Genomic DNA, 26,915 nt, shown 5'->3' with positions numbered 1-26,915 from the left:
GCACTGATGCGACAACTGCCGGAATCCTGTGTCCAGTTCTGGTGCCAACAATTCAAGAAGGATGTTGATAAACTGGAGAGGGGTCAGAGAAGAGCCACACGAATGATTAAGGATTAGAAAAGATGCCTTATAGTGATAGACTGCAGGAGCTCAATCTATTTAGCTTAACAAAGAGAAGATTAAGCTGATTTTATTACAGTCTGAGCGTGTCTACATGAGGAACAAATATTTAATAATGGGCAGAGAAAGATATAACATGAACCAATGGCTGGAAGTTGAAGCTAGACAATTTTAGACTAGAAATAAGGCGAACATTTTTGCCAGTGAGGGTAATTAGCCATAGAACAATTTATCAAGGTGTGTGGTGGATTCTCTATCACTTACAAATTTCAAGTCAAGATTGGCTGTTTTTCTAAAAGATCAGCTCTAGGAATTATTTTGGGAAGTTCTCTGACCTGTGTTATTCAGGAGGGCAGACTCAATGATCATAATGGTCCCTCCTGGCCTTGGAATCTATGAATTGTCAGCCCTGCTACTTCAGAGTCTCTCTGAGATTGTGATAAGGAAACTTGGGTCATAGGTCCTTATCAGTGAGCCTGGGAATCTGGTACCTCAAGGGAGTAAGTGTGTAGCCTCAAGGGTCAAGATTTTTCTCAAAAGTTCCATCTTGGGAGTCAAGTGTGCGTGCATACCAAGCGTGGATCTGTACTGACAGCACAAAGAACTGCAGTTATAGGGTAATAACTTTTATTTAAAAAAACAGCGCAGTACTTAATTATATAAATGGGTTCATGTGAGCCAGAGTAAAACATCTGTTGTAAGTACCGGTATGTGTTTGGGTTAGGAAGGCACATAGAACCTGTAAGAGAATTTAAATGAGTGGAATCCATGCAGCGGTGGCTCCAGGCACCAGCACTCCAAGCGCGTGTCTGGTGCGGCAAGCCACGGGGGGGACCCTGCCGGTCCCTGCGAGGGCAGCAGTCAGGCAGCTTTCGGTGGCATGCCTGCAGGAGGTCCCCGGTCTCGTGGATTCGGTGGCAATTTGGCGGTGGATACGCCGAATCTGGGACCGGGGACCTCCCGCAGGCATGCCGCCAAATCCGTGGGACCGGGGACCTCCTGCAGGCATGCGGCCAAAGTCAGCCTGCCTGCAGTGCTTGGGGTGGTGCAAAAGCTAGAGCTGCCCCTGAATCCATGTGTCTTGTGTAAAAAACACAGGACCAGTTCTTTGGTTTTAATTGGTAAAGGGGCACTCAGATCAAAGTTAATCCAACTTTTTTACATTGTGAGTAAATGAACTTTCACAAAACAAGATGAATAGAAACTTTTCCATAAAGTGTTTATTCTGGGGTAGGAATGAGTGGTTTGGGGGAGGGGAAGGCATAGGAAGAAGTTTTTTGTTTGCAATCAAAGCCTTGCAAGGGAATCAGAAAGCAAAACCAACTAGCCTATTTTCATTGTCCCAAACTCTGGTAAATTCAAAAAAGTAAACCAATAGCATCAATAGTGAAAAGGAAATGGATTAGTAAATTTCTCTAACAGAATCTAAAGAGGCTTAATACAAGTAGGAAATTTTGGAGGTGGTTTTTTTTTATTTGTTTAAAACATGATTTTTTTAATAGCAGTGTTTTGTCTTGTGGGTGGATGGAAAGGGTACTTTTTCTCCCTCAATTCATACCCAGATTTTCACACTAAGAAATGTACTTTTGCACTTGAACTGGCTGCTTGTACATTTAACTATTATTTATTTGCACTAGAGTAGTGCCTGGAGGCCCCGGTTGGGGGATTGGACCTCCTTGGATATGTCTACATAGCTCACAGCAGTGAGCCACGCAGCCTGGCTCAACAGACTTGGACCTCTGAGGCTCCAGCTAGCACTCTAAAAATAGTTGCATAGACAGTGCTTTGAAGTTGCGGCATGGGCTGGAGCTTGGGCTCTGAAACCCGCCCCCCTCCCCTTTGGCTTTAGAGCCCAAGCTGAAATGTCTGCGCTGCTGTTTTTAGTGTGGTAGCGTGAACCCCAGTCTGTCAGCCTGGGCTGGGAGGCTTCCTGCTATGAGCTGTGTAGATCTAGCTATTGTGTTAAGTGCTGTACAGACCTGTATGAAGATGACAGACCCTGCCCCACAGAGTTTACACTTTAGATTCAGGTTCTTCTATTTGGTGCTTATAGCCTTTTACGCTGAATATGAATCTTTTTTAAGTGATAGAAGTTTAGATCCTCACTAGCTGTAAGTATTTAGGGCCTTATCTCACACTCCCCCTCCCCCCGTCCCCCACCAGACAAAAAGCAGGTGGAGTGAGCATGTCAGTTGTGAAACAGAACTTCTGTTTTGTATTTGCAGATCTTAATGTTTAATGAGCAGAGGTGGGCGGGGGGGTCATGCAGGGTCACGTGCAGCCACAGATTTCTGCCAGGGTTTATGCGTCCTTCCTTGAGCCCCGCTGCATACCACTAGAACTTTTAAATTGTCCCCTCACCCCATCAACAGTTACGCATCATCTCTAGTTTAGAGGAAAGAGTATTTAGGTATGAAGTTTTTGGGCAGGGGCTGTCATTATCTGTTTGTAACACCTTGCAGTATGGTGCCCCAGTCTGATTGGTGCCTAAATACTAGGATAATACAGAGTGAAAAAGGAGGTAGAAGTATATTTATTCCCCCCCCATGACTCTACTGTCAGTTAGGCTTATTATTCTTGAAAGAAGTAAGAACTACAGTTGTAAGAGACCAACCTCTTTAGTGTGTAGAATCTGACACGTCTCTGTTTAGGGAAAGTGTTCTGAAAGGCTCTGTGCTCTTCACTATAAAAGAGCCTGGTACTGCTTCTCTGTCTTAGAAATCCAGCTGGAAAATTACAGAGTGAACAATTGCGTCTGGGTATTTCTGTCTGTGAAAAGGAAAGAACCCTGAAGACTAGAAATTGCTGTTAGGTGTCTCTCTTAGTCGCTGGGATTAGTTTCAGGTGTGCCTCACCTATGTCCGTGTGATCTGAGCCGACTCATGAATGCAGTGTTGTAAGGATTCAAAATGGGAAGTGCAGTTTCTTCTGTCTGGCAGAGCTCTATTCTGATAGGTGCACCCATCCAGCAGGATTTGCGTTAATCTTTTGTAGGATCATTTTCATAGCCATCCACGTCTGTTTCCACTTCTCATGTGACTCCATTCTTAGATCTTCCCCATGTGGCAGACAAAAATGGCTGTTCAGCATCTGTTCTAGACATGCTCAGTTTGCACATCCATCCCCATTCTCTGCTGATAAAGAGGCTCCATGGGAGTGGAACCCATATCATTTTGTTGCTCGAGGATAGGGAGGTGGGATACAGGGACTCCTTGCACAGACACGTGGTACATGCACCTCCTTTGCAGTATGCTGCACACTTCTGAGGATTCCTGAATGGCAATAGGATTGCGGGAAGGGTGGGACCAGAATACAGGGTCTGCCTTCAGAGGCTACTTCAGGTACCGATCTTGAATAACCTGTGCAGAGGAGCTGTGAAGCCACTCTGTGGTCTATAGTCGTGTGTGTCGCCTCCCACCCCCCCGTGTGTCTGGCTTAGAACTGGTCTCAGGATTTGTTCCTTGGTGAGAAGAGAGGTTGTATATTTTCTTTGAAGAGTCTTGCTTGGGTGAGCAGCTGGGGAGGTCAGAAAGCAGCTCCAAGCCTGGCTACAGGGTGTAAATTACATTTTAACCTTTGGTTGCAAATCCTTTAACAAAGACGAAAAACTCCTTTGGCGAACCTGATTTCTCTAAAGAATGTACTTTTCTCGTGTGGTACTAAACCATGTACAATAAAGCAACCTCTATTTTTCCAACGCACAGCACTTCTGCAAGCTCACTCAGGGAGAATAAACTCTCCACACGTACGAACTGAATTTTGTGAAGAGGTTCTAGTTACAAGCTGCATTCTCACAACGACTACCCACCAACCTGTGGTTTGACTTTTGGGTTAGGTTCACCCACTAAGGAGGCAACGTTGCTGGTGTTCTGGCACCTTCTCGGCGGATATTAATAGTAGCATGTCCTGTGCTCCTGCTTCACAGTTTAACTTTTAGTTTTCCAGCTCCCTACCCCTCCTCCTCACAGAAGAGAAGTTTCTAAAACGGACAGATGGATTTGTCTGGGTATCAAAAATATCTAGAGTTGTTGTTGTGCGTCCAAAAAAATTGGAAGAGCTATTAAAGCGCATGTTCCAGGGTTTCAGGCAATCCATAACTATTAGAGATCAGGATGAGGCCTAATGTGAGGGGCAGATTATCACATCCGCTACTGCGGAGTTCTTACACCTTCCTCGGAAGCAGGGCCATCCAGAGGATTCAGGGATCCTGGGGTCTTCGTCGGGGGGTCCCTTGCTTCAGTTGTAATTCAGTGGCGGGGGGTCCTTCCGCTCTGGGACCCGCCACTGAAGTGCCCCGAAGACCTGCGGCAGGGTTCCCCCGCCGCCGAATTACATCCGAAGCGGGACCCAGTACTTCAGCGTCAGGTCCCGCTTCCGCGGTAATTCGGCAGCGGAAGTCATTCCGCCCCGGGGGCGGAAGGACCCCCTGCCACCGAAGACCTGGAGTGGAAGAAGCTCCAGGGCCCCGGGCCCCTTGAGAGTTTTCCGGAGCCCTTGGAGCGAGTGAAGGACCCTGCTCAAGAGGCCCCAAAAAACTCTCGTGGGGGCCCCGCAGGGGCCCGTGGCCTGGGGCAAATTGCCCCACTTGCCCCTCCCCTCCCAGCGGCCCTGCTCAGAAGGGTCTGATACTGGCCACTGTTGGAGAGAGGATATTGGACTTGGTGGCCCTTGAATCTGTTCCTGTCTGGCGATTCCGACAATCCTGGGGCACTTCTCTTTCCTTTGAGATCTATGGTTCTTTTGGAAACTCATTTCCCACCTTCATTTCTCACAGGCCTGCTATAAAGTCAGGCAAGCAAGGAACCACTCTCCTTCATGACAGATTCTCTCTTTTTACTTCTCCCGCAGGCCAGAGGAAGGTACTATGTTTCTCCTCTGAATTTGCTCTTGAGGATTTTGCCTAATCTAAAAGTATCAGATGGGTAGCCGTGTTAGTCTGGATCTGTAAAAGCAGCAAAGAGTCCTGTGGCACTTTATAGTCTAACAGACGTTTTGGAGCATGAACTTTCGTGGGTGAATACCCACTTCGTCGGATGCATGTAGTGGAAATTTCCAGGGGCAGGTGTGTATATATATGCAAGAAAGAAGCAGGCTAGAGATAACAAGGTTAGTTCAATTAGGGAGGATGAGGCCCTCTTCTAGCAGTTAATTCTGAGCTGATATGTGGGCACACCACATCATATTAAGTCTAACTCAGGAACCAATCCATGCAACAAACCTCGATGCTGACTTTGCCCACATATCTACACCAGCGACACCATCACAGGACCTAACCAGATTAGCCACACCATCACCAATTCATTCACCTGCACATCCACCAATGTAATATACACCATCAATGCCCTTCTGCTATGTACATCGGCCACACTGGACTGTCTCTACGGAAAAGGATAAGTGGACACAAATCAGATATTAGGAATGGCAATATACAAAAACCTGTAGGAGAACACTTCAACCTCCCTGGCCACACTATAGCAGACCTTAAGGTGGCCATCCTGCAGCAAAAAAACCTTGAGGACCAGACTTCAAAGAGAAACTGCTGAGCTTCAGTTCATCTGGAAATTTGACACCATCAGCTCAGGATTAAACAAAGACTGTGAATGGCTAGCCAACTACAAAAGCAGTTTCTCCTCCCTTGGTTTTCACACCTCCCTGACTGAACTAACCTCGTTGTCTCTAGCCTGCTTCTTGCTTGCATATATATACACCTGCCCCTGGAAATTTCCACTACATGCATCTGACGAAATGGGTATTCACCCACGAAAGCTCATGCTCCAAAACGTTTGTTAGTCTATAAGGTGCCACAGGACTCTTTGCTGCCTAACATGAAAATAATTCAGTAAGAAACCAACTGTCTGGTTTCCCAGAACAGTGCATTTAACTTTCCTGTACAGTAACAAAGATTGTGCATACAAGTGACCATATGCATTTAACTTGCCTGTGCCGTAACAAAGATTGTGCATGCAAGTGACTAGATGCTTAGCTAGCCATATGTGAGTGCGCAGATTAGTCGTGGAGCTTTGCCATTGCCACTCAGTTCTGAAAATCCAGATGTGGTTATGAGAGCCAGTGGCACACTGCAGAGAGCACGCATGTCCTATGGATGAAGGTATGCTCCAGGAAGCAAGTCCTCCGTCAAAGAGAAGGCAGGCAGTGTGTGGTCCCACAGAAGGCTATGGGGATGGTGCCAGCTTGCAACAATTGCTTATTACAACTTCCCTGGAAGCACAGCAGTTTTACTTCAGAGCTTTGAGCTGTGAGTAAGGAATGGTGTCCTTAGCCTCTGTATGTCAGAGGGTGGAGATGGGGAGAGGGATAGCTCAGTGGTTTGAGCATTGGCCTGCTAAACCCAGGGTTGTGAGTTCAATCCTTGAGGGGGCCATTTGCAGAACTGAGGTGAAAATCTGTCTGGGGATTGGTCCTGCTTTGAGCAGAGGGTTGGACTAGATGACCTTCTGAGGTCCCTTCCAACCCTAATCTTGAAGTGATCTCTCTCCTGCCATCATAGAATCATAGATCATTACCTGTTAGGTTCACTCCCTCTGGGACACCTGGCATTGGCCACTGTCGGCAAACAGGATACTGGGTTGGATGGCCCTTTGGTCTGACCCAATATGTCCTTTCTTATGACTCTACATTTTCAAGACCCCCCCCCCCCCAGGGCCTCCAGGCTGAGTCCCATTAAGACTCTCCCAGTATGTACCTGTCCCCTTCATAAGAAAATATCCAGAGCCACAGATTTGTCTCTGCATTCTGCTTTTTTTTCCTCAATGCCTTGCAATATTTTTACAATTTTTGTTATAACCTGATCACAGCTAGAGTACTGAATGTACCCTGGTTTGGCACAAGTATGTGTACTTCCTGCATACGCGGAGGGAAGTTGTTTTCATGGATGTAGAGTGACCTAGATGTCTTTTCAACATGCCAAGCTGACATTGCAGAGATATGCGACAACAGGCTGTATTGTGGGAATAGATAGAGGAAGACGGCTGGGGTGGAAAGATAGATTTGTGAGTCTTTGGCATGGAGTGGTAGGTAAGGCTATTGGAGGGCTGTGAATATCTAGAGACGAGTAAGGGGCTGAGGGTGGATCCCTGATGAACCCCTATAGAAGTTGAAAGGAGAGGACAGCTACCTATAAAAAGAGAGGCCCTGGAGGGGTAGACAGAGGTAAGTGGAGAACCAGCGAGGGTAGAGTAATGGAAGCCAAGGGACAGGAGGATGTTAAGAAGGTGGATGCTGTCAAGAGTGTCAAAAGCAGCAGAGTAGAGGCTGATGAGGATGGAATAAAGGGCTTGGTCTTTGATCAAGAAGAGGTTGTTTAAAAGCTCTGAGAGCAGTTTCATTGGAGTGGGGAGGCTCCAGGATGGAGCTGGTGAGAGGTGCTCAAGGCAGTAGTTGTAGATGTTCTGTGAGTTTGGCAGTGAAGAGTAAAAGATGGGAGGGAAATGATGTCGAGGGGCTGCTTTATGAGGGCTAGGAGAGATGAGGGCATGCCTGTATTGTCAGGGCAATGAGTCCAAAGAGTGTGAGGGGTTTGAAATGGTGAAAGTGGGAGCCAGCGGGATGAGGAGGTGGGGAGATTAGAAGTGGCGAGGAGATGAGAAATCTCCATGTTGGTGACATAGGAAGGAGATCAAAGATGCATCTTGGAGAGACTCGAGGGATAGTCTGCAAGAAAGGAGAAACTAGGGTGGAGACTTGGAGTGTGGAAGAAAAGGTCATGAGTATTAACAGATTAAAGGTTGTGAAAGAGGCAAAGGGGATGAATAGTAGAGGTCAGAGAGAGGAACTTGGAAACTGAGATATCATGGAAGATGCAATATTTAGTAAAGAACAGATCAAGCAAGCAGCCATTCTGATGAGTGGGGCAGTTGATCCAAAGTTGGAGATCAAACAAGGATGTGATGGTGAGTTGCTTGGAGGCAAGGGTTTTTCAGATGGGCTCTCCACATGGAAGTTGTTGCCACAGCAGAGGATGGGAGATTGACACCTGGATCTCCCTCATTTCCTCTCCTTTCAATGTCGGAGTAGAAGATGGTGGAACAGAAAAACTAGGAACATAAAGACTAGAGCAGCTGTAACTGTGATGTTCAGCAAGTGAATTACTTCCCCCATTTTCCTCCTGACTTTGTCAACTCCCAGCTCAGTAATTTAGATTGTAAATTCATCTGTGCTGGGATTGTCTCACTTTATTTGTAAGGCCCTACATACACCTGTCGTGCTATATACGTAACTGGTTCTGAAACAACCTTGTCGGATGGCCAGAGAGCCCCAACCATAATATATTTTTCCGTGTGTCAGGTTTGAGAGGAGTGGCCAGAGAATGTCCTACCCAGAATTATCATGTCTGTGATTTCCAGTATTCTTGGACAGCTTTTTAATGCCAATCCGAGCAATGCTTTTCAAGCCACAGTGAAAATCTTGTAATTTGGGTGGGCAATATGGAACTTCACAAAATAAAACCACAACCAACCTATGTGGAACAGTGCCTTGTGCTTTGAGAATCATATTGGGGTCATAGGTACAGTTTCAGTGATAAATGAGAAAGTATATCCTTTCCATGGGTTTCTTTCCTAATCCTGGCTGTGGTCACAATTGGTCTACATTACGAAAGTCATCACACAATTTACTGCAGGGGCGGGCAAACTTTTTGGCCTGAGGGCTGCATCGGGTTTCCAAAATTGTATGGAGGGCCAGGTAGCAGAGGCTGTGCCTCCCTAAACAGCCAGGTGTGGCCCGCCCTGCTCCCTAGCTGACCCCTCCTGCTTCTCACCTCCTGACGGCCCGCCTGGGATTCCTGCCCCTTTCAACTCCCCTGTTCTCTGCCCTCTGACCGCCCCAACCTCTATCCACATCCCCGGCCCCTGACCATCACCCGAAACTCTCTTGCCCTCTATCCAGCCTCCCTGCCGCCTTACTACACTGCCTGGAGCACTGGTGGCTGATGGCGCTACAGCCGCACCGCCTGGCTGGAGCCAGCCAAGCCACCATGCAGCACAGAGACTGAGTCAGGCCGGACTCTGCAGCTGCGCTGCCCCAGGAGATCGCAGCCCCGCTGCCCAGAGGATTGTGCTGGCGACGCAGTGAGCTGAGACTGCACGGGAGGGGGAACAGCAGGGCAGGGGCTGGGGGCTAGCCTCCTGGGACAGGATCTCAGGAGCCGGGCAGGAGGGTCCCGAAGGCTGGATGTGGCCCATGGGCCGTAGTTTGCCCACCTCTGCTTTACTGTGATTCTCAGTTTCTTCTCAAATATTAGAAAACCTGCGTAAATGAGTTTCTGTACCTGGTACCTTATTGTCCCACTACTAGGTCACCAGGGCAACTCTGAAATCACTAGGAGATAGAACAATACAAAGTCAATATGGAACATATTAAATAGTTCAAAAACTGGGTAAGAGCTGATAGGTCTCAAGATGCAATTGTAAACACCCACATCTAGTGGGTTTCTGCAGAGTTTGGTTCTTGGCCCTGTGTTTTTTAATATTTTTATCAATGATCTGGACAAATTTAAAATTATTACTGAAAGTTTGCAGATGGCACAAAGATTGGGGGAGTGGTAAATAATGAAGAGGACAGGTCACTGGCGTAGAACAATCTAGATTGCTTGGTAAGCAGGGCATGAGCAAATAATATACAGTTCGATATGGCCACATGTCAGATTCTATGTCTAGGAACAAAGATGCAGGCCTTACTTGCAGGTTAGGAGACTCTCTCCTGGGAAGCAGAGACTCTGAAAACGGCCGGGGTGGGGCCTGGTAGATAATTGGCTGAACATGAGCTCCCAGTGCGATGCTGCTTGGATGTATACGTGGAATATTGTGTCCAGGTCTGGTATCTGCAATTCAAGAATGAGGGTGAAAAATTCGAGAGAATTTGAAGAAGTGCCGCAACCGTGACTGGAAAACTTGCCTTATAATGAGAGATTCAAGGCGCTCAATCTATGTAATTTAACAGAAATCTGAGCCCACTATTATTAATCTAGCACACAAAGGTATAGCAAAGTCCAGTGACTGGAAGTTGAAGCTGGACAAATTCAGACCAGAAATAAAGTGCAAATTTTGAACAGTGGGGATAATTAACCATTTGGAACAACCTACTCCAAGGGTTGTAGTGGATTCTCTATCACTGAAAATTTTTTTAAAATCCATATTGGATGGTTTTCTAAAAGATCTGCTCTGGTTCAACCACAGCTATTGGATTTGAAGCAGGGATTAATTCAGGGAAGTTCTGTGGTCTGTGTTATGCTGCAGGTCAGACTAAATTATCACAATGATCCTTTTGGCTTTAAAAGCTGTGAATCAGTGCCAGGCACTTTCAGAATGCCAAAGGTTGGCAGACTGCATCCCATGTAATTGATATTTGCATAACATCCCTGTAGCAATGACAGCTATTGTTTACATGGAAAAGTAGTATCAGGAAGGGATATAGTGTGTCGTATGTTTCAACTTCTAAGAAATGCAATTGAACAGCTGGAAGCAAAGAGGGAAAGGCCAACACTATGTGATCAGCCATTTCTCTGGGGACACCAGTAAGCGTTCATGGGTCACAGTGTGAGCAAATCTGTCCTTGGTCTCTCATGGGAATCTCCATATTTCCTAATGGTATTGTCAGGCCTGCAATGTCAGGAAGACCCTTATCCTGTATTCTGACCAAGTCACTCTACCTCCAGCTTGGACACAAGATGCAGACTACTTCTGCGCTGATTCACTCAGTAAAAGTATAAAGGGATTCTCCTGCACTCTAGAAAGCCAGTTATGTGAAAGGTTATTCTCAGAAGCGGAGATAGTTTCCTCTGTGGGCAGTGGATAGCAATCTGTGTTGCGCCTCCGTAGCTTCTCTTCTGGGCTATTTGCTCAGCCTCTTGTCTTCAGTCGAGCTGCACTTGTTTACCATCTCAGCATGTCACTTGCAGTGGATGGTTCTGCGACCTTCAGTTGCCTGGATTTTGAAGGGCTGGTGATTTTCTTCTGTAGGTTCGAGGATCTGTCCTGACATGGAACCCTTGGCTTAGTGTTGACCAAGATGAGGGATTCACCTTTAGATTCCGTGGGCTAGTGCTCCTTAGTCTCTGCCCCTCCCCCCCCCCCAGTGTTAAAATCAGCATTGCTAATCTGGGGGAGGAGTGCGTTGTATGCTTCAAGGGTTGATCCTCTCTTCTCCTCATTCCAGGGGAATGAACTTGCTCTGTATCCTCATCCTAAATTCTTGCTCATCCATCTCAGGTTATTTATCTCCCAAATTCCTCCTGTAACCTCACTCCATATCCACGGTGCCCAGGGAAATGTGTGTTTCTATTTTGGATGGGGATAAAACAACTAAGAATAGATTTCTTGTAACCTTTGGATGATCGGTGGAAAGGAAATGCCAATTCCATTCAGCACCTGCCTAAGTGAATTAAGCTGTACATCAAAAATAATATACCTTAGTGAGGGTGACAGCACCTGAGTGACTTAGTGCTCACTTTACTAGAGCTGAAATGGAAACATTTCGCAGGGATTTCATTAATGCAGTCATAGAAATCTGCAGGGCTAATACCTGGGGTTCTAATCACATCTTTGTGCAGCACTACTCTCTTGTACTTTGAGAGAGCAGTTCTGTGATCCGTAATTACTTCAGCCTCCTTTCCCTGAGGGCTGAACTGCTCACTAGACTCACACAAGCAGGACAACGCAGAGGCTGCCACCGAATGAAGATTAAGGTTGCTTATAAAAAACAGTGGCTATTTTAAGAGTGTTGCCTCTGCATAGTCTCCCAGCTCGCCTACTTTCCCCTCTGCATGAGAGTTCTACTTGCATAATGCTCTGGATGTTAGTGGTAGGAAATGAGAGAGTGAGGACTGCACAGTCCTTTGTAACCTGACCTCTGAGCGACTGGTGCTGCAAGAGGCTGCTGGTGCTGTCCAGACAGGCTCCCTAAGGTTCCCACCTCAGCAGCCCTGAGCAGTTCATCCCACAAGCATGAATGTGGAGAGGCAGCAGTTGCAGGTAACTAATTGTATTTTTCTGAGTTTGATTAGGGTAAGTGTTAGCACGTTGGTGGCACCCCAAGACCCCAGCCAGGATTAGAGCCTATTGTGCTTGGAGCTGTACAATCATAGAAATAGACAATCTCTGTCCCAGAGGGCTTGCAATTAATTGCATTGTGCTGTTCTATTATACAAGGCTTCACTACGTAAAAGGCCATTGTTTATAAGGCTATGTCAGATGCCCTTGCATTATGATTAAATATGTCTTAACTTTCTTATTTTAGGCCAGAAATCTTCATACAGGAGAGTTGGCTGCTGTAAAAATTATCAAGTTAGAGCCAGGTAAGTTTTGCATTCTTTCCAAGTACTTTTGGGAGGCATATGATCTGTCATTAAACACTGCCAGTTCCCCTGCGTATTTGTTTTCACACAGCAGTAATAGGGCATTTGCATTTTATTACTATTTGCTGAAGAAGTGGTGGTTGCAGTAGTTTCAGTGGTTAGGTTTCAGGAAATGCTACAGAATTATTTAAAGCATACACAATTACCTTTGGTTATTTCCTTTTTGTTGTTTCTCCTTCGTTCTTATCTATTTTATCTATCAGCTGTTAATTTATAACAGTAAGGTTTGTTTTATTAGTTTAAAAGCAAGCTTGAGGGCAGGAGGTGTTTTCCCTCCTATAGTGTCAGAGGGGTTGCCGTGTTAGTCTGAATCTGCTGCTTTCCCTCCTATAAACTGTTACAGAATAGCCTGTACATTAATGTTTTAATTCCTGTTTACAGAGCTAGTGTTCAAACCTCTCCTGCAGGCACCCCCCCCCCAAAGTATTCTGTGGGAGAGGCAGAGAGGAACAGGCCGTGTAGCTGCCTTCCATCTCTCCTGTCCTTCCCTCCTGTCCCTCACCTCCACCAAGCTTCCTGCTCGGGATGCTTTCCTGGGCAGCCATGACTTCCTGTCCCAGTTCCTTTGATTGCAGCCTCCTCAGTTCCCATGGTCTGCATGAGTCATTGTGTGAGAGCAGAGAGGTAAGGGGCAGTGCAAGTTCAGATTGAGGGAATTGGCTAATACCCATCTAGCTGGGTTAGAAGAGCCAGTCTCTCACACCCCTGCATGTTAATGTGCTGCCATTTTTCTATCCTGGATTGATGAGAGCGCTGTAGATTTGACACTACCACCCCCCTATCCCAGCGCAAAAAATAAGTCACTGCCCAGGATAACTGTTGATCTGAAATCTGATCTTGGAGTTCTGCATGGAGAGATGAAATCAGGAAGAGTGTCCAGAATGGAAATTGGGATGGAACAATTAACCTATTCCTGAAGCGTGAGAGAATTCCAACTCCTCTCCCAAAATATAATCTGTACCACCCTTGAGCGTGCAGTGTTAATATCCCACTTCTTGCTCCCCTCTTCACTTTCAAATCCCTCCTTATACACCCCTACCTCGATATAACGCCACCCGATGTAACACGAATTCGGATATAACGCGGTAAAGCAGTGCTCCGGGGGGGGCTGCCCACTCGAGTGGATCAAAGCAAGTTCAATATAACACAGTTTCACCTATAATGTGGTAGGAGTTTTTGGCTACCAAGGACAGCGTTATATCAAGGTAGGGGTGTAATTATCTTCCACGTATCTTTCTCTGATTGTCACCCCACAACTTGCTCAGCCTGGCCTCTTGCACCATGATTTGTGTGGGATGCAGGACCTTCTTTGTTGAAGGTGCAGCTCTGCAGTGTGCTCTTTCCATACATCAGTTTGTTTTTCTGGCCTTCAGGGAAGGAGTACAAACTTGGGGGGGGGGGCTCAAGGGGGGGAGTACATATGTGGAGGGATGAGAGAGAGAGAGAGCACGTGCTCACACGAGTGAGTGAGATTTTGTTTGCTGTTTCCTGGATTTTATTTTTTAACTGTAAGGCACCCACAAGTTGTGAGCAATGGATTCCTAGAAATTAAAATGTATTTGTTGTCTATAGAACCCAGCTTAAAAATTAGTTAAGGCTTTGAAGGTCAGGCTAAATGGTCATGGTGGCATTTCTTCACACAATGCACAGTCAACCTGTGGAACACCTTGCCAGAGGTGGTTGTGAAGGCCAAGACTATAACAGCGTTTAAAAAAGAACTAGATAAATTCAGTGGCTATTAGCCAGGATGGGCAGGGATGGTGTCCCTAGCCGATTTCCAGAAGCTGGGAATGGGGCAACAGGGGATGGATCACTTGATGATTACCTGTTCTGTTTATTCCCTCTGGGGCACCTGGCATTGGCAACTGTCGGAAGACAGGTTACTGGGCTAGATGGACTTTTGGTCTGATCCAGTATGGCCGTTCTTATGTCCCTTCTGACCTTAAAATCTGATCTTCTGCAAATCCAGCCCAGCACATGTCTGACTAGGTTTGGATGGTTAGAACTCCCTATTCCAATGGCAGTGGCTCTGAGAGCACCTGCATCATGTTACAGAAACACCTTAATTCTAGTAGTCACACTCTCAGGGCCTATTTATCCCAAACTAGAGCTAATTACCTGCTTAGATATTGGAGAGGTAGAGAACTGGGACATGGGTCCTTTTCCCAGTTTTGTTTCTGTCTTGCTGTGTCACTTGGGACAAGTCACTTCACCTTTCTGTGCCTCTTGTCCTCTCAACTCTTTCTGATTTCTCTGGTTCAAACTGTAAGCTCTTTGGCATAGGGCCGGTCTCATACTTTGTGTCTATATAGAGTCCAGCACAGTGGAGGCTTGATCTCAGTTGGGGCCTCTAGTTATGTGCTGCTGCTACTAGCAATTGTTCATTGGCAAAATAGGAGTTTCTTGTTTACACATGTAAAATGCAGCTAGGGCTCTTTCTAATTATGTGATGTTAAAGAAGAGGAAAACAGAGTCAACGTTAGTTTATACATAGATTCTGGTCAGCTTTATCCATCCACGTTTTCTTTTAGAAAATATATCGAGCGGCACTAAATCTTTCTTCCCACACCCTCAGCTGATGTACCCAAAATCGTAACCTCAACTGGGGTTGTCAGCACTTACTGCAGAGAGCAGATGAGCCCCAACAGGTCCTGCCAGCCTGTAGTGGGAGAGTTAAAGGCCAAAGTGCTTGGCCCAAAGACGGGGGCAGGGCAATGTTTTTTTTATGGAGAAGAGTAGGGTGGATTCAGCCTACTATGAATGCAGTAAAACTGGCCCCGTTGAGCCCTTAGGTTTCTGCTCCTGATCCAGATGAAATAGAGCAGATGCTTATATGTTTTTATGTGCTGCTTGGAAAGTTGTGAGCAGAGGCAGGGACTTAATCCTCTGCTGTTAGAGGGTGGTGTGGGGAGGGAAAGAACTTTCAGAAGCTAGAGATTGTCCTTGCCTGTGCTCTTCACTTTGAGTAGCAGAGCGAAACATACAACCATGTGAGGACCCATTTCACTACTGGGAATAACACTACTGTAATTAGCAATGGTGATTATAGCTTTGTAAATTTCACTGTACTGCTAGCCTGACCTGCCTCATGCAAGTGACTACTTTTCAAGTGTTTTAGGTAACTACAAACCATTGCTAGCAGGAGTTCCTTCTTAGGCGGTGCTTGCACAGACTGCTGGTGAAGACCTTGTGGGGGTGTTATTTTTAAGGCTGGATTACAGTATTTCTTTATTCTCTGGAGTGTTTGCTCACATGGCCTCAGTGATGCAGTCTGTTTAGAATGCAGCAGCTCACATCCTTGCAGGTAGACGTGGCTGTCTCAACGTATCACTCTCATCTTATAAAAAATCTCTGCTTTGGCTCTGGGGGAGATTTTGTATTTATATAAAGTTTTTACTTATTTTGAATGTTTTAAATGGATGTTGTCCAATATATTGAGATGTTTCAGATTAAACAGTCAGGCTGTAGTACTGTCAGCCCTGGCATCAGGTCAATGCGAGAAACACTACCAATTAATCTTGGAGCTCTTGCAGAGAATACAACTCCTTTTAACCCAAACCCAGAGTGTAGCAAATATGCTATCTTCAGTACAGCATTGAAGACATTTGAGTATCTAAGCAGACAGAATGGAACATTTGGTGGTTGAGGTAGGGAGCTAAGTCTTTGCATTTAGACCAGAGGACACAGCTAGAGATGAGATTGATAATATGCTGTTAAAAATTCTGAATGTTGCTGTCACTAGAGAAATGAAGGCGCTTGACTAACTTTGAGTTTTGTACAGTCCTTTTAAACTGAGAGGGATGGTCGCCGTAATAGGGGACCTCAGAGAAGAGGAAGGAAGCAACTGAGGAAAACAAAGAATGATAAGGCAAGTGATTCATATATTTATAGAATCCAAGGCCTTAAGGGACCACTGTGATCATCTAATCTGACCTCATATATCACACAGGACAGAGAACTTCCCAAGCAGATCTTTTAGAAAAACATCCAATTTTGTTTGAAAAATTGTTAGCAATGGAGAATCCAGCACGACTCTGGGTAAATTACTCTCACAGTTAAATGTATACCTTATTACCAGTCTGAATTTGTCTGGCTTTAACTTCAAGCTATGTGTACTGAATCAGAGCTGAAAAGAGGCTGCCCAAAATCAGGTGATAGCTGAGAAATTCTCACTGTTGTATGGGACCGATGAAGAAGACAACCCAGAGAAAGAAACTGCTTTAATTTTAGGATGGGAATGGTTTTGTGTTTTGTTCCCATAACCAGTCTAATGATAATAATTGGATTAGTAGGCAAAAGAAATGTGGAACTAAAACCAAGGTTGCAAAATTAATAAATTTCTTCTTCTACCTGCTTGTCCCCTTCCTCTAAACAAAAGAAACTACCTCCACCCCCCATTTAGAAGGCTTCAGTCCTGAATTTGTTTGAACTTCTGTGCAGTGTGCTAGCTCAGCTGCCCCTGTTACTTAGACAGTGCTAATAAAATCGGACTAGACAGTGTTTTTCACTTCTTTTGGCACAGACTTTGGAGAGTGTTTAGCCAAAAATATTCTGGCACAGTAGTGACATTTCCCAACATTCACTGAGTTCAAATGCTTCACATAACTTGAGAGCCAGCTCGATTTCAGAAACGAATTCTAACTGTACTCAATATTTTCAAGAGACCTGCGCAGAAGCCAAAATTATGTGAAACACAAAAGCCACTTCCTTGTATGGATTTAGCAGATGAACTAATGAAATAGTAGATGTAGGAGGACAATTATTTGTCAGTGTGATTCTTCTCTGCAGAGCCTTCTCTTTAGGAAAATACAGTAAACATTACTTTTGAAATTAATGAGAATCTACATTGCAAATACTGCTGTACCTTTAAATAAAGACACTGGGAATATTTGACATATGTTTGTAATGCTCTAAATAAACCCTTTTACAAATTTACTGAAGTATCTAGTTGCTAGTGTTTTCATTTGGTTTAGGGAGAATTGGTCTGATGTGTTTATTTTTCTAGTAGAAATATTCTGTTTAGGGCAAAACAAGCTAGTTATTGTATTAGAAGTTGGTCTATTGATGTATCTTGTAATATGTTAATTGAAGTTGGAAGTTCAGAGATTTTAATGCCATAGCAAATAACTGTCCACATGTGTGGTATTTTGGTTTTCATAAATTCAGAACAGGGTGTTTTGTTCAGAATATTAGTTTCTGCACTTTGTGATTCACATTCTGAAGTCACTTTCATTTTAATATTTGATCACATCTGTTGAACTATTACAGCCAGATCCTCAACCACTGTTCTGGCCTCTTTGGGCCATTCTGCAGTACACAGGAGCTGGAAATCTGCCTTAATAAGGAATATATTGGGGATTGAAAGAGGGTGAGGAGATATTGTTGGGACGACCATTGTATACTCTGGCAATCCCTGGCTATGTAGTGTGGCTCCCAGGGGGCCGTTACCAGCTGGTGTAAGTAGGAGCAACCCTGAGACTGCTTTAACATATGGCTGAACTGGCCCTAGCAGCCCCCAAGATTGGAGGCGTATGAAAATAGCTTTAAGCTACCTTTGACTCTCCACCACCACCTTGTGCTGAGCATAACCTTGCTGGACTTAAGAATCTGGTCCTTAGTGTGTGACCTTGTTAGCTTTTTTGTTTGTTTTTTTTAAAAAGGCTTCATGAGCTATGAAGTGGTATAGTGTTGGCCCTGTTGCCTTTCACTTCTGACACCTGGATTCAGTGCTGACTTAGTCTGGTCCCATTCTGACCCTGGTCGATATCATTTCACTAGATGAGACCACTGTGCAATTTGACATGATAGATCATTCTTCGCTTATGACATACTCAGAACTGGAGTGGGATGTTTCAAGGCAGTTTTAGGGGCACACTGGCGTTGTTTGAGAGAGACTGCACCTTAGCGTATGGTGTAGTGTAAGCAAGATGATCAATATCGTTGGAGGTGGTTCATTGTCAGGGTGGGCCAGGACTCTGAACTGGCACTGAGCATTCTCTCTCTCGAGGGCTTGGCTGGCTCATTCTTTCTTTCACAGGCAGGGGTCTAACTGATCGCTATAGACGGGATCGGAAAGGAATTCTCCCCCAGGTCAGACTAGCAATGGGGTCTTGTGGGTTTTTTTACCTTCCCTGCAGCATGTGGGTGTGGGTCACTTTCCAGGATTATCTGGGTATAACCATTTCCCTGCCCTGTGGAGGCCTCAAGCATTGATGCTCCTCAGTTCCGCCTATTCTCTGCCTCTGGCCCATAGTGGTCTATTCTCCTGTGGGCTGTACTACTTGGGTCTCATTTATGTAGTTGGGTTAGTTTAGGGCTTGTTGGGGTGTGATATACAGGAGGTCAGACAAGGTGGTCTGGTGCTCCCTTCTGGCCTTAATCTCTGTGACAGTAACCTTCAGCTTCATGAGCACCCAATTCAAACAGCTTTTGAACAAACCAACCTGTCTTCAGGATATACAGAAGGCAGAGCAGAAGCAATGGAGTGTTCTTAATTGCTGCTGATGATGCAGAAGGCATGCGGTAATGCTCTGTTTTATTTAAATTAATGCAATAAAGATACCAAGTGCTCTGAAACGTATTTCTTGAAATCTGGTGTCATTTTATTAGTTTGATTATTACATATTGTGCATCTTTCTACAGTGTTCTCACAATTCACTATTCTTATGTCAGATAGCTACATGTCTAGGTTATGTTTTCCATTCTCAGCGTAACCTTTTACTGACTATGTAAAGGGGCACTCACCTCTTGAGTGCCTCATTGTGGCTGGGAGTGGTATTGCAGTCCTCCTCTCACCCCGATGCCTTCCACAAGCTACTGACTGACTACGATGGGTCCTGAGCGGCATGGCCCTCCAGCCAAGTCACAAAGTCTGAGTGACACCCTTCCAGCATGTGAAAGAGTCAGTTAACAGTCTGTCTGCTCTCACTAGGGTCTTCAGCTCTGGCTCTGGGCCACTTAAATTCAGCCTTTTGTTCAGGCTCCCAAATAAGCTCCATCCCCTTCTTGGGGTTTATGCCACTTTGTGTGTGGCCAGGAGTGGAGTCCGGACCCACCACTAATATCAGCCCCAGCCCAACGATCCTATAAACAGCAGCCATGTAGTGCTTGATTCAGTTTGTTGCTGCTTCTTCCCTGAGCCTCTTCCTACCTGGAACCTGTAGGTTCACCGATATTTCAGTGCTAAGGTTCTTAGGTTCTCTCCCTGCAATCTCAGCTATGAAAAACGCAGCCAGAAAACAAACTCTGGCTGTCCCTCAGGTCCCTTTGCCCAGAAAGGAGTGTCCTTCCTCACTTCTCTTGTTCCAGGTGGGAACTGACCTCCTAAGGCGAGGCAGCTCCTTTTATCTGGACTGACAGGGCCTGACTGGCTGTTGCTAGTTTCTCTAGCCCTTGGAGGATTTGGTCTATGGTTTCCAAAATGGTTGCTCTGGAGTCTCTTCTTTAGATAAGATTGGAGAACCCACTTTTGCTGCTCTCTTCCTCTCAGCTTGCCACTTCTTGGAGCGGGGGGGATAATAGGACCCCCCAAGGGGCCCAGCAAGGAGTCGCAGAGGCCGAACACACCCCATCACAGACTGGTACAGAATTAATGAAATCAAGAAGGCAGCCAGCTTGGGAAGTGGTTGAGGACAAGATGAAACTGGGAGGAAAGTTGGGCATGAGACAGTTCAGAAAACAGAATGGAAAGCATGAGACTTGGGAAGAAGGCAGACTCAGGGGACATGTCCACTGTTCCATGGATGTGTGAGTTTCAGGAGCCTGAATGCATGTGGAGGAGGGAGGGAGGGAAGTAATGGGATCCAGTGGTTTGAGGTGAGACTAATTGTGTTACATTCCCAGAGCCTCACACCCACTGATGCTTCCCTAGGCAGAGTCCCTGAAGCCACTCAAACTGACTGCCTCATGCAGTTCCTTCTAGTAATCCCACTGAGTGGAGGTGGCAGGCAGCTCCCTAGCTGACTAACAGCCCTGGGGAAGGAGTGACCAGGATCAGCATATCTCAAAGGGATCATGTGTCTGACTGCTCTGAAGGAACTCTAAGATGGAGGCCATTAGGCCAAAGACAACCTCCTCCCCCATCAACAACAACCACATCTTGACTTTATTCCTTGGGAAGAGTCTCATTCTGCTCCACCCATCCTGTAGCCAGGACCAGAGTCCAGCTGCCTTACATGAGAGTGAGAGGCACAAGGTGATCCCGTAAATCTCCTAGATGCTAGAGGGCCTGTGAAGAGAACCTTAGGCACAGCACTGGGGTTCTGGAAAACAAGACCGTCCAAGTAGGTGATATATGCCGCACTGTTATGGCTGTGTCAGCCCCTGGATATTAGAGAGACAAGATGGATGAGGTGATATCTTTTACTGGACCATCTTCTGATGGTGGGAGAGACAAGCTTTCGAGTTACACAGAGCAAAAGTTAAAGCTGCTGTAATGATCGGTTCTGAATAGATTTTATGTCAGCTTAGATGACAAGCAACATGGTTACAGTCAGAAGCCAGATACCTGCACATATCTCTGGATGGGGAGATCAAAACACTAAATTCCACTTTAAAATAAAAATCTGCGCATTGTGAAACCTACATCAGTCATTGGCACAGATCGGACCCCTGATTGGATTCACACATTGGGTTTGGAATGATTTTTTTTTCCTAATATTGAATGGGATGGGGAGATCTCTGTAAATTTCTCTAGGGGTTTAGTGAGGTCTGAATATTGTACTTTGGGCAGCTTTGCTGTGGAGTTTGCACACTGAGAGGAATTATTGTAACAACTTATCCCAAGACACTATTCTTGCTTTTTCTGGGAGATCTAATTGTTCAAATACAAACACTTGAAAAATGGCACAGTTCAAGTCATTAGTCATTTCCTGAGCTGGAATTTAGCCAAGGGACCTCACCACTGATAAAACACGAGAGATCTTTAATGGGGGCAAATGTTGCAAACTGCTCACTTGCATTTCACTGCCTTGAGTTTGATGCTGGCACAGCGGTTCTGCAAATGCCACTTCTTCTAGCACCTTTGGAGCCCCATCTACAATGATGTCTTGTGGCAAAATAGATAAAATTATTTGCCTCATGGGTGTTATGCAGCAAGCTGGTGTGTAGCTGCGTCTGATCTGAAGGCATGCTTTGTATCATTCATTATCCCTCTGCCAGCAAGTCTAATATGGCTTCCTAACTCGTGTAGCTTGCAGTGCTAGCACAGATCAGGAGTGCTGGCAAACTAGCTGGCGGGGTGCATTTTTCTCCCAGTGCTCCTGCCCAACTCTGGAGTGTTGTCTTTGGCAACCCTGGCAAACCCCTTTCCTCTCAATTGCAGGGCTGGCTTTAGGAGGTGTGGGGCCCAATTCGAATAGTTTCGATAGGGCCCCGGCAGGGATGACTGAAAAAAAAAAACCACACATGTGAAAAAACATATGAGGCTTGTACTCACTGGGAGGTGCTCCGAGTCTTCGGCAGCACTTCGACAGTGGGTCCTTCACTTGCTCCAGATCTTCGGCGGCACTGAAGGACCCGTCGCCGAAGACCCAGAGCAAGCAAAGGACCCATCACCAAAGTGCTGCCAAAGACCTGAAGCACCACCAGGTGAGTAAAAATTAAAAAGGTGCCTCTAGTCAGGGAAGGGATTCTCACTGGGCACGGGGCCCTCTTAGGCGCGGGGCCCAATTCGGGGGAATTGGTGGAATAGGCCTAAAACCAGCCCTGCTCAATTGCATGTGGGCCCAAGAGCTGCTGTGGCTCTTCTCAGCTGTGTCCATTCCACACTCACTCTCTCTCTCTCTCTCCCCCCCCCCCCCACACACACACACTGAGATCGTGCAGATCCCATTTTATTAAAACAATAACTATCTATTGTCCAAGGGGAATCACTGAAAATGTGACCCAGAGTCAGTCCAGGAGGGCTGCAAGGGAGTGGATGTATCCCTGGCTTCCCGGGGTGCATGTGTGGCTCCTTACACAGGATGATACCCTTCATAGCAGGGCAGTGGAACAAATGAAAATGTGATCAAGAGTGAATATACCTTGTAAACCATAGACATTATGCCCCTGCTCCGAAGAGGTGTGTATGTGGATCCAGGATGGACCAACACCGGATCTAGGATGGCTGGTCAGAACTAATGCTGGATAGTTAGGCTAATTCTAAAACTTCAGTTGGAACCGGTTTCTAGTGCAGATAGGTCTTAGTGATTCTTGTTCTTTTTGCAGATACAGACTAAGACGGCTGCTACTCTGAAACCATTCAAACACTGTGTGACTTAAATTACCAGGCCCTAACTTGCCTAGCTTATGAGTTCTGGATGGGATCGCGGCACAAGGTGGTATGGTTACAGATTTAAATAGTCTATTCTGTAGCACAGTTGGCAGGGAGAAGAGCAGATTGTTGAGCCAAATGGAGCGGATTCAACCACCAGTTTTGATCTGGGAAAAGTACTTTATATTGTGACTGCTCTTCTGTATGCTCTGTGTTTAACTGTACAGATACAATTACATAGTGTTAGCAAGTTGCAGTGAGTCACCATGCTGCTTGCATGATTTACAACAACTCCCCAAACCGGCTTTTTGCTCAGCGTGCTGCATAACCTATAATTGCAAACATATGAGTAGACGAAAGTACATTTTTCCAATAACATGTTGTTTAGCACGAAGTGATCTCCTGATGACTAAACCAGAAGTAAATTGTTTTGCAAGGATATATTGTCATCAGCTATGTTGCTTAAAATCAAGGTCTTATTTTCACTTTCTGTCTTCCTCCAAATGAAATGTTAAGAGCAAGTATTGTTGTCATGCCATATTGCTAATTTCCTTCACTTCATTCCGGTACGAGCTTAAGGAATAGTTCATCTTGGTCTCCCCATCTTTTCCTTTTCATAGTCTGTCCAAGATACTGCCACCTAGAGCCTCTTGCTCTCCCACTATTCTAGCAGCTTTTCCGCTTTCCTCCCGTATGCACTAATTCCCTTATTCTTTTGAAATTCCTCCTCCTCCTCCCTTTAAAGTTCTGCATAACTCCTCGCCTATCTACATATCTGACCTCTCTTTAGCCTCCATGTACTCCATCAGGTTTCTTTGCCTACTGCTCTGTTCTTCACACTTCCTTTCTCATAGTCCACTACAATCTCTCTCAACATCCAGCAAGCACCTCCTACCTCCTCCTTTGGACCCCTTCTAACACCCTCTTTGCTAGGCAAGGTCTCTGTAAGGCTGCTTGCTGCCTATGATTGTGAGGTGTTTAGGGTTGGGACCTTGTTTGATCATCTCTTTGAAATAAAAGTGCCATGTATATTCAAGTCTCTGTTCATGAATAGACAATTGATGTGAAGACATTTCTGTTAACAAGGGATTTGGCATCATTTGATGTGATGCAAACAGCTGGAGAACTGATATTGTTATCTGGAGAGACACTGTGGGTGAGGTAATGTCTTTTATTGGACCAGCGTCTGTCTGTGACAGAGAAACTTTCGAGCCCCACAATCTGAGGAAAAGTTCTGTGGATGTGAAAGCTTACCTCTTTCACCAACAGAAGTTGTCCCAGTAAAATATACTATCTCAGCACTTTGTGTGTCTCATATCCTGGAACCAACAGTGCTACAACAACACTGCAAACATTGTTATCTAGCGAAAGATAATGCCTTCCTGGTGCTGATTTCTTCCTTCAAATGTACTCTTTTGGATTTGATATTGACCTTCTTTAAAAGTGACATTAATTTTGAAATGCTCCAATCTGTTATACATAAGTGTTTTAACAGTTTCTTGTAGGAAATTTGTCAGAGACTGGAGTGAATTAATCCACTTGACTCAAACCCAAAATTCCTCTGTTCACAGTAATAGTTTTAGGCAGGTGCATGAATTCATGCCAAAATTCAGTATGATCATAGGGTAACGCCCCATACAGTACAAAGTGTGTGCAGAACTTGATCATCTGGTTTATAGAAATTGCTTTATTATATTTATTTAGCTTGCAATGTATAAACAAAAAAGAGTGGCTATCTCAGGTGCTTGGCTTCGGGCACCTTGAAGACTCTCCTCTAATGTGATGTTTTGAGTTCCACCTTTCCAGGAGACCATTGTGCTGCTAATGTTTTTTCCATGCCTGCTTGTCCACCCCAGTGAGGCCCTTCTTCATATACTAAACATTCAAAAGTTCTTGTGGTTTTACTTGAAGCACGCTAAGGTTCTTAGACAGCTTTCTCCACCTCTTGTTTTACCTCACACCCCTTCCTTGTGCAATGCTGTTAACAGTAGGACTGTGTCTAAATAGCTGGCTGGCTACATTTCAGATTGCTATGACCTGACTGGCTATATCAATGCTCATTTGATCGGTAGCCATGTGGGCTTCACTCAATACATTTGCTGAGTATTGTTGCTTAGGTTCAGCGTATAGGATAGTTGAGAGGGGAGTCCAAGCACTCTGGTCTTCTAGAGTTCTTCTTTTGGGATAGCTCTTATTTGAACTGGCCAGTTGTATTTGAAGGTTTCCCATTTGCTTGCATTCTTCAGAGGATACCTGTCTCAGTCATTAGGAAATACCCCTGATGGTGTCTTAAAATCCCCTCAAAGAACCTTCCTCTTCAGAGTTGGTATTTTTGCTGTTGCTCTTGGCTGTAGCCTTAACTCTGCATGTAGTGGCACCATGAAAGAGCAAAGAAAAAATATCCTGTCTTTTTTTTTTTTTAATTCACTTCATCTAAACTCTGGGTACAGATACCTTAATCATCATCATTTTTGTTACATGATGTCGCTACAGGGCCGAGTTAAGGTTGTTTGGGTAGCTTAACTATGCAGTTCTTGTTTTTCCACTCCATGCATCTGATGAAGTGAGTTTTAGCCCACAAAAGCTTATGCCCAAATAAATTTTAGTCTCTAAGATGCCACAAGGACTCCTCGTAGTTCTTGTAAGTGTAACTCTTTTTTTTCTGGGTTTGTACTGCAAGGCTATGGGATAACTGCAATAAACCTGTAATGCTTTTTACCCTTGTTATGGATATATGCTCTCAACCCTGACTCCATCTTAATGTGGTTTTGTCTTGGAATTTTAATTCCATCTGTTGCCAAAGCAGCATCTGGCTGCAGAACATGCATTTAAAATGTACATTCCAAAATTAGACCCCCAATCACATTCTTCCTTAAGCACCATCACCAGCCCCCTTTGTGCCCACTTTTCCTGGTTTCCATTGCAAGAAAGTGGCCATAGTAATGTTGGTGCCCCATCATTTAGGGTCTGATCCAACCCCTATTGAAGTAAGTGGAAAGATTCTCATTGACTTAATTGGAGGTGGACCAGGTCCTTCCTGCAGATATGATGATATGCTATTGTTGAACATAATCTGTGAGCAGAGCAACTTAAAGATGGACTATAGGGTTTGTTTTGTTTGGGAGAGGGGAGGGGAGCAGAGACAAATTGATATTATTAATTTCTAGTGCCAACATTTTAGATTGCAGTAAGGCACAAAAAGTTTACATAATATACCTGGGGAAACACTATTAATACTCATTTAGAAACAATATTTTCTTAAATGTAATTACATGCCTGTAACCTGTCTACTGTTTCACTCAGCTTTTCCATTTTGAACCTGTTTGCAGAGGGTTATAATTTCTTTAGAGTGAAAGTTAGGATAAATGATCTAAACCTGTGAAGATTTATTACTATAAATTCTCACATAGGGAAGAATTGACGTTTTGAATGTCTCATCTTCATGCCTCTTGTCTAAAAAGAACATCTTAAGTGAATCCATGATGTAGATCAGTATTTCTGGCTTATTTTAAAGGAGTGTTGTGAAATCATATTCTGTAAATTAGCTGCTTCTTCACCCCCTCGCCCCCATCTTGCTAATAACACCTTGGATTTTTGAGATTCTTGCTTCTAATTTTAGTTTTTAAGTTTCTGAGCTTGGATGCTGAAAATCAAACCCACCTGTCTAATGTTTGCTTGTTTACACTCAGTTACAAGTTCTTGGGCCCAGACCTTCAAAGGGATTTAAGTGTTTAACTCCTATTGATTGAGGATCTGAGCCTTAGCGCTGTAATGTTTGGGTTCTAAATACTACTGGGGAATGTTTGTTTTAAAATTATTGTTCATCGGAATGACCTAGTATTAAGCAAACAGTTCTAGGTTTCCTTCTTGTTGTTGTTGTTTGTTTTTTAAACCTTTTTATACAATTAAAGTTATGGGACAAATTTCTTTTAACATCCCTTTATATTTAAATGGTGGATATATCAAGGGCAGAGAACAGCCTCATTAAGCGTTTTCTAGTTACAATGCATTCAAGACAGACATTGCTTAGGATGCATAATTTTGCTTGTATAACCACTATGCTCCATCATTTTAAAATGCATCTGTAGCAAGGAGATCAGAGTTTGGGACTCTGACTCTGGCCTGCTCTCTTGGTCATCAGTGACTGAGGCTACGTCTATACTACAGGAT

The 26,915-nt window shown here is 44.8% G+C and overlaps 1 protein-coding gene across 5 annotated transcripts in view; it reads left to right on the top strand.

Annotated features, from left to right (window-relative positions):
• MAP4K5 (mitogen-activated protein kinase kinase kinase kinase 5) overlaps positions 1-26,915 on the top strand; it is a 97,079-nt gene that overhangs the window by 11,519 nt on the left and 58,645 nt on the right. For all 5 annotated transcript variants that reach the window (XR_004000412.1, XM_030562831.1, XM_030562830.1 and 2 more), the window contains exon 3: positions 12,373-12,430. Coding sequence is in view for 4 of the 5 variants with exons in the window: in XM_030562831.1 (XP_030418691.1) it covers positions 12,373-12,430 (58 nt within the window). In the remaining variant the exon portion in view is untranslated. The remainder of the gene's footprint in view (positions 1-12,372; positions 12,431-26,915) is intronic.

The sequence above is a fragment of the Gopherus evgoodei genome, chromosome 4 (assembly GCF_007399415.2).
Source record: "Gopherus evgoodei ecotype Sinaloan lineage chromosome 4, rGopEvg1_v1.p, whole genome shotgun sequence".
NCBI classification, from domain to species: domain Eukaryota; kingdom Metazoa; phylum Chordata; order Testudines; family Testudinidae; genus Gopherus; species Gopherus evgoodei.
This window is presented reverse-complemented; position numbering and strand designations above follow the sequence as displayed.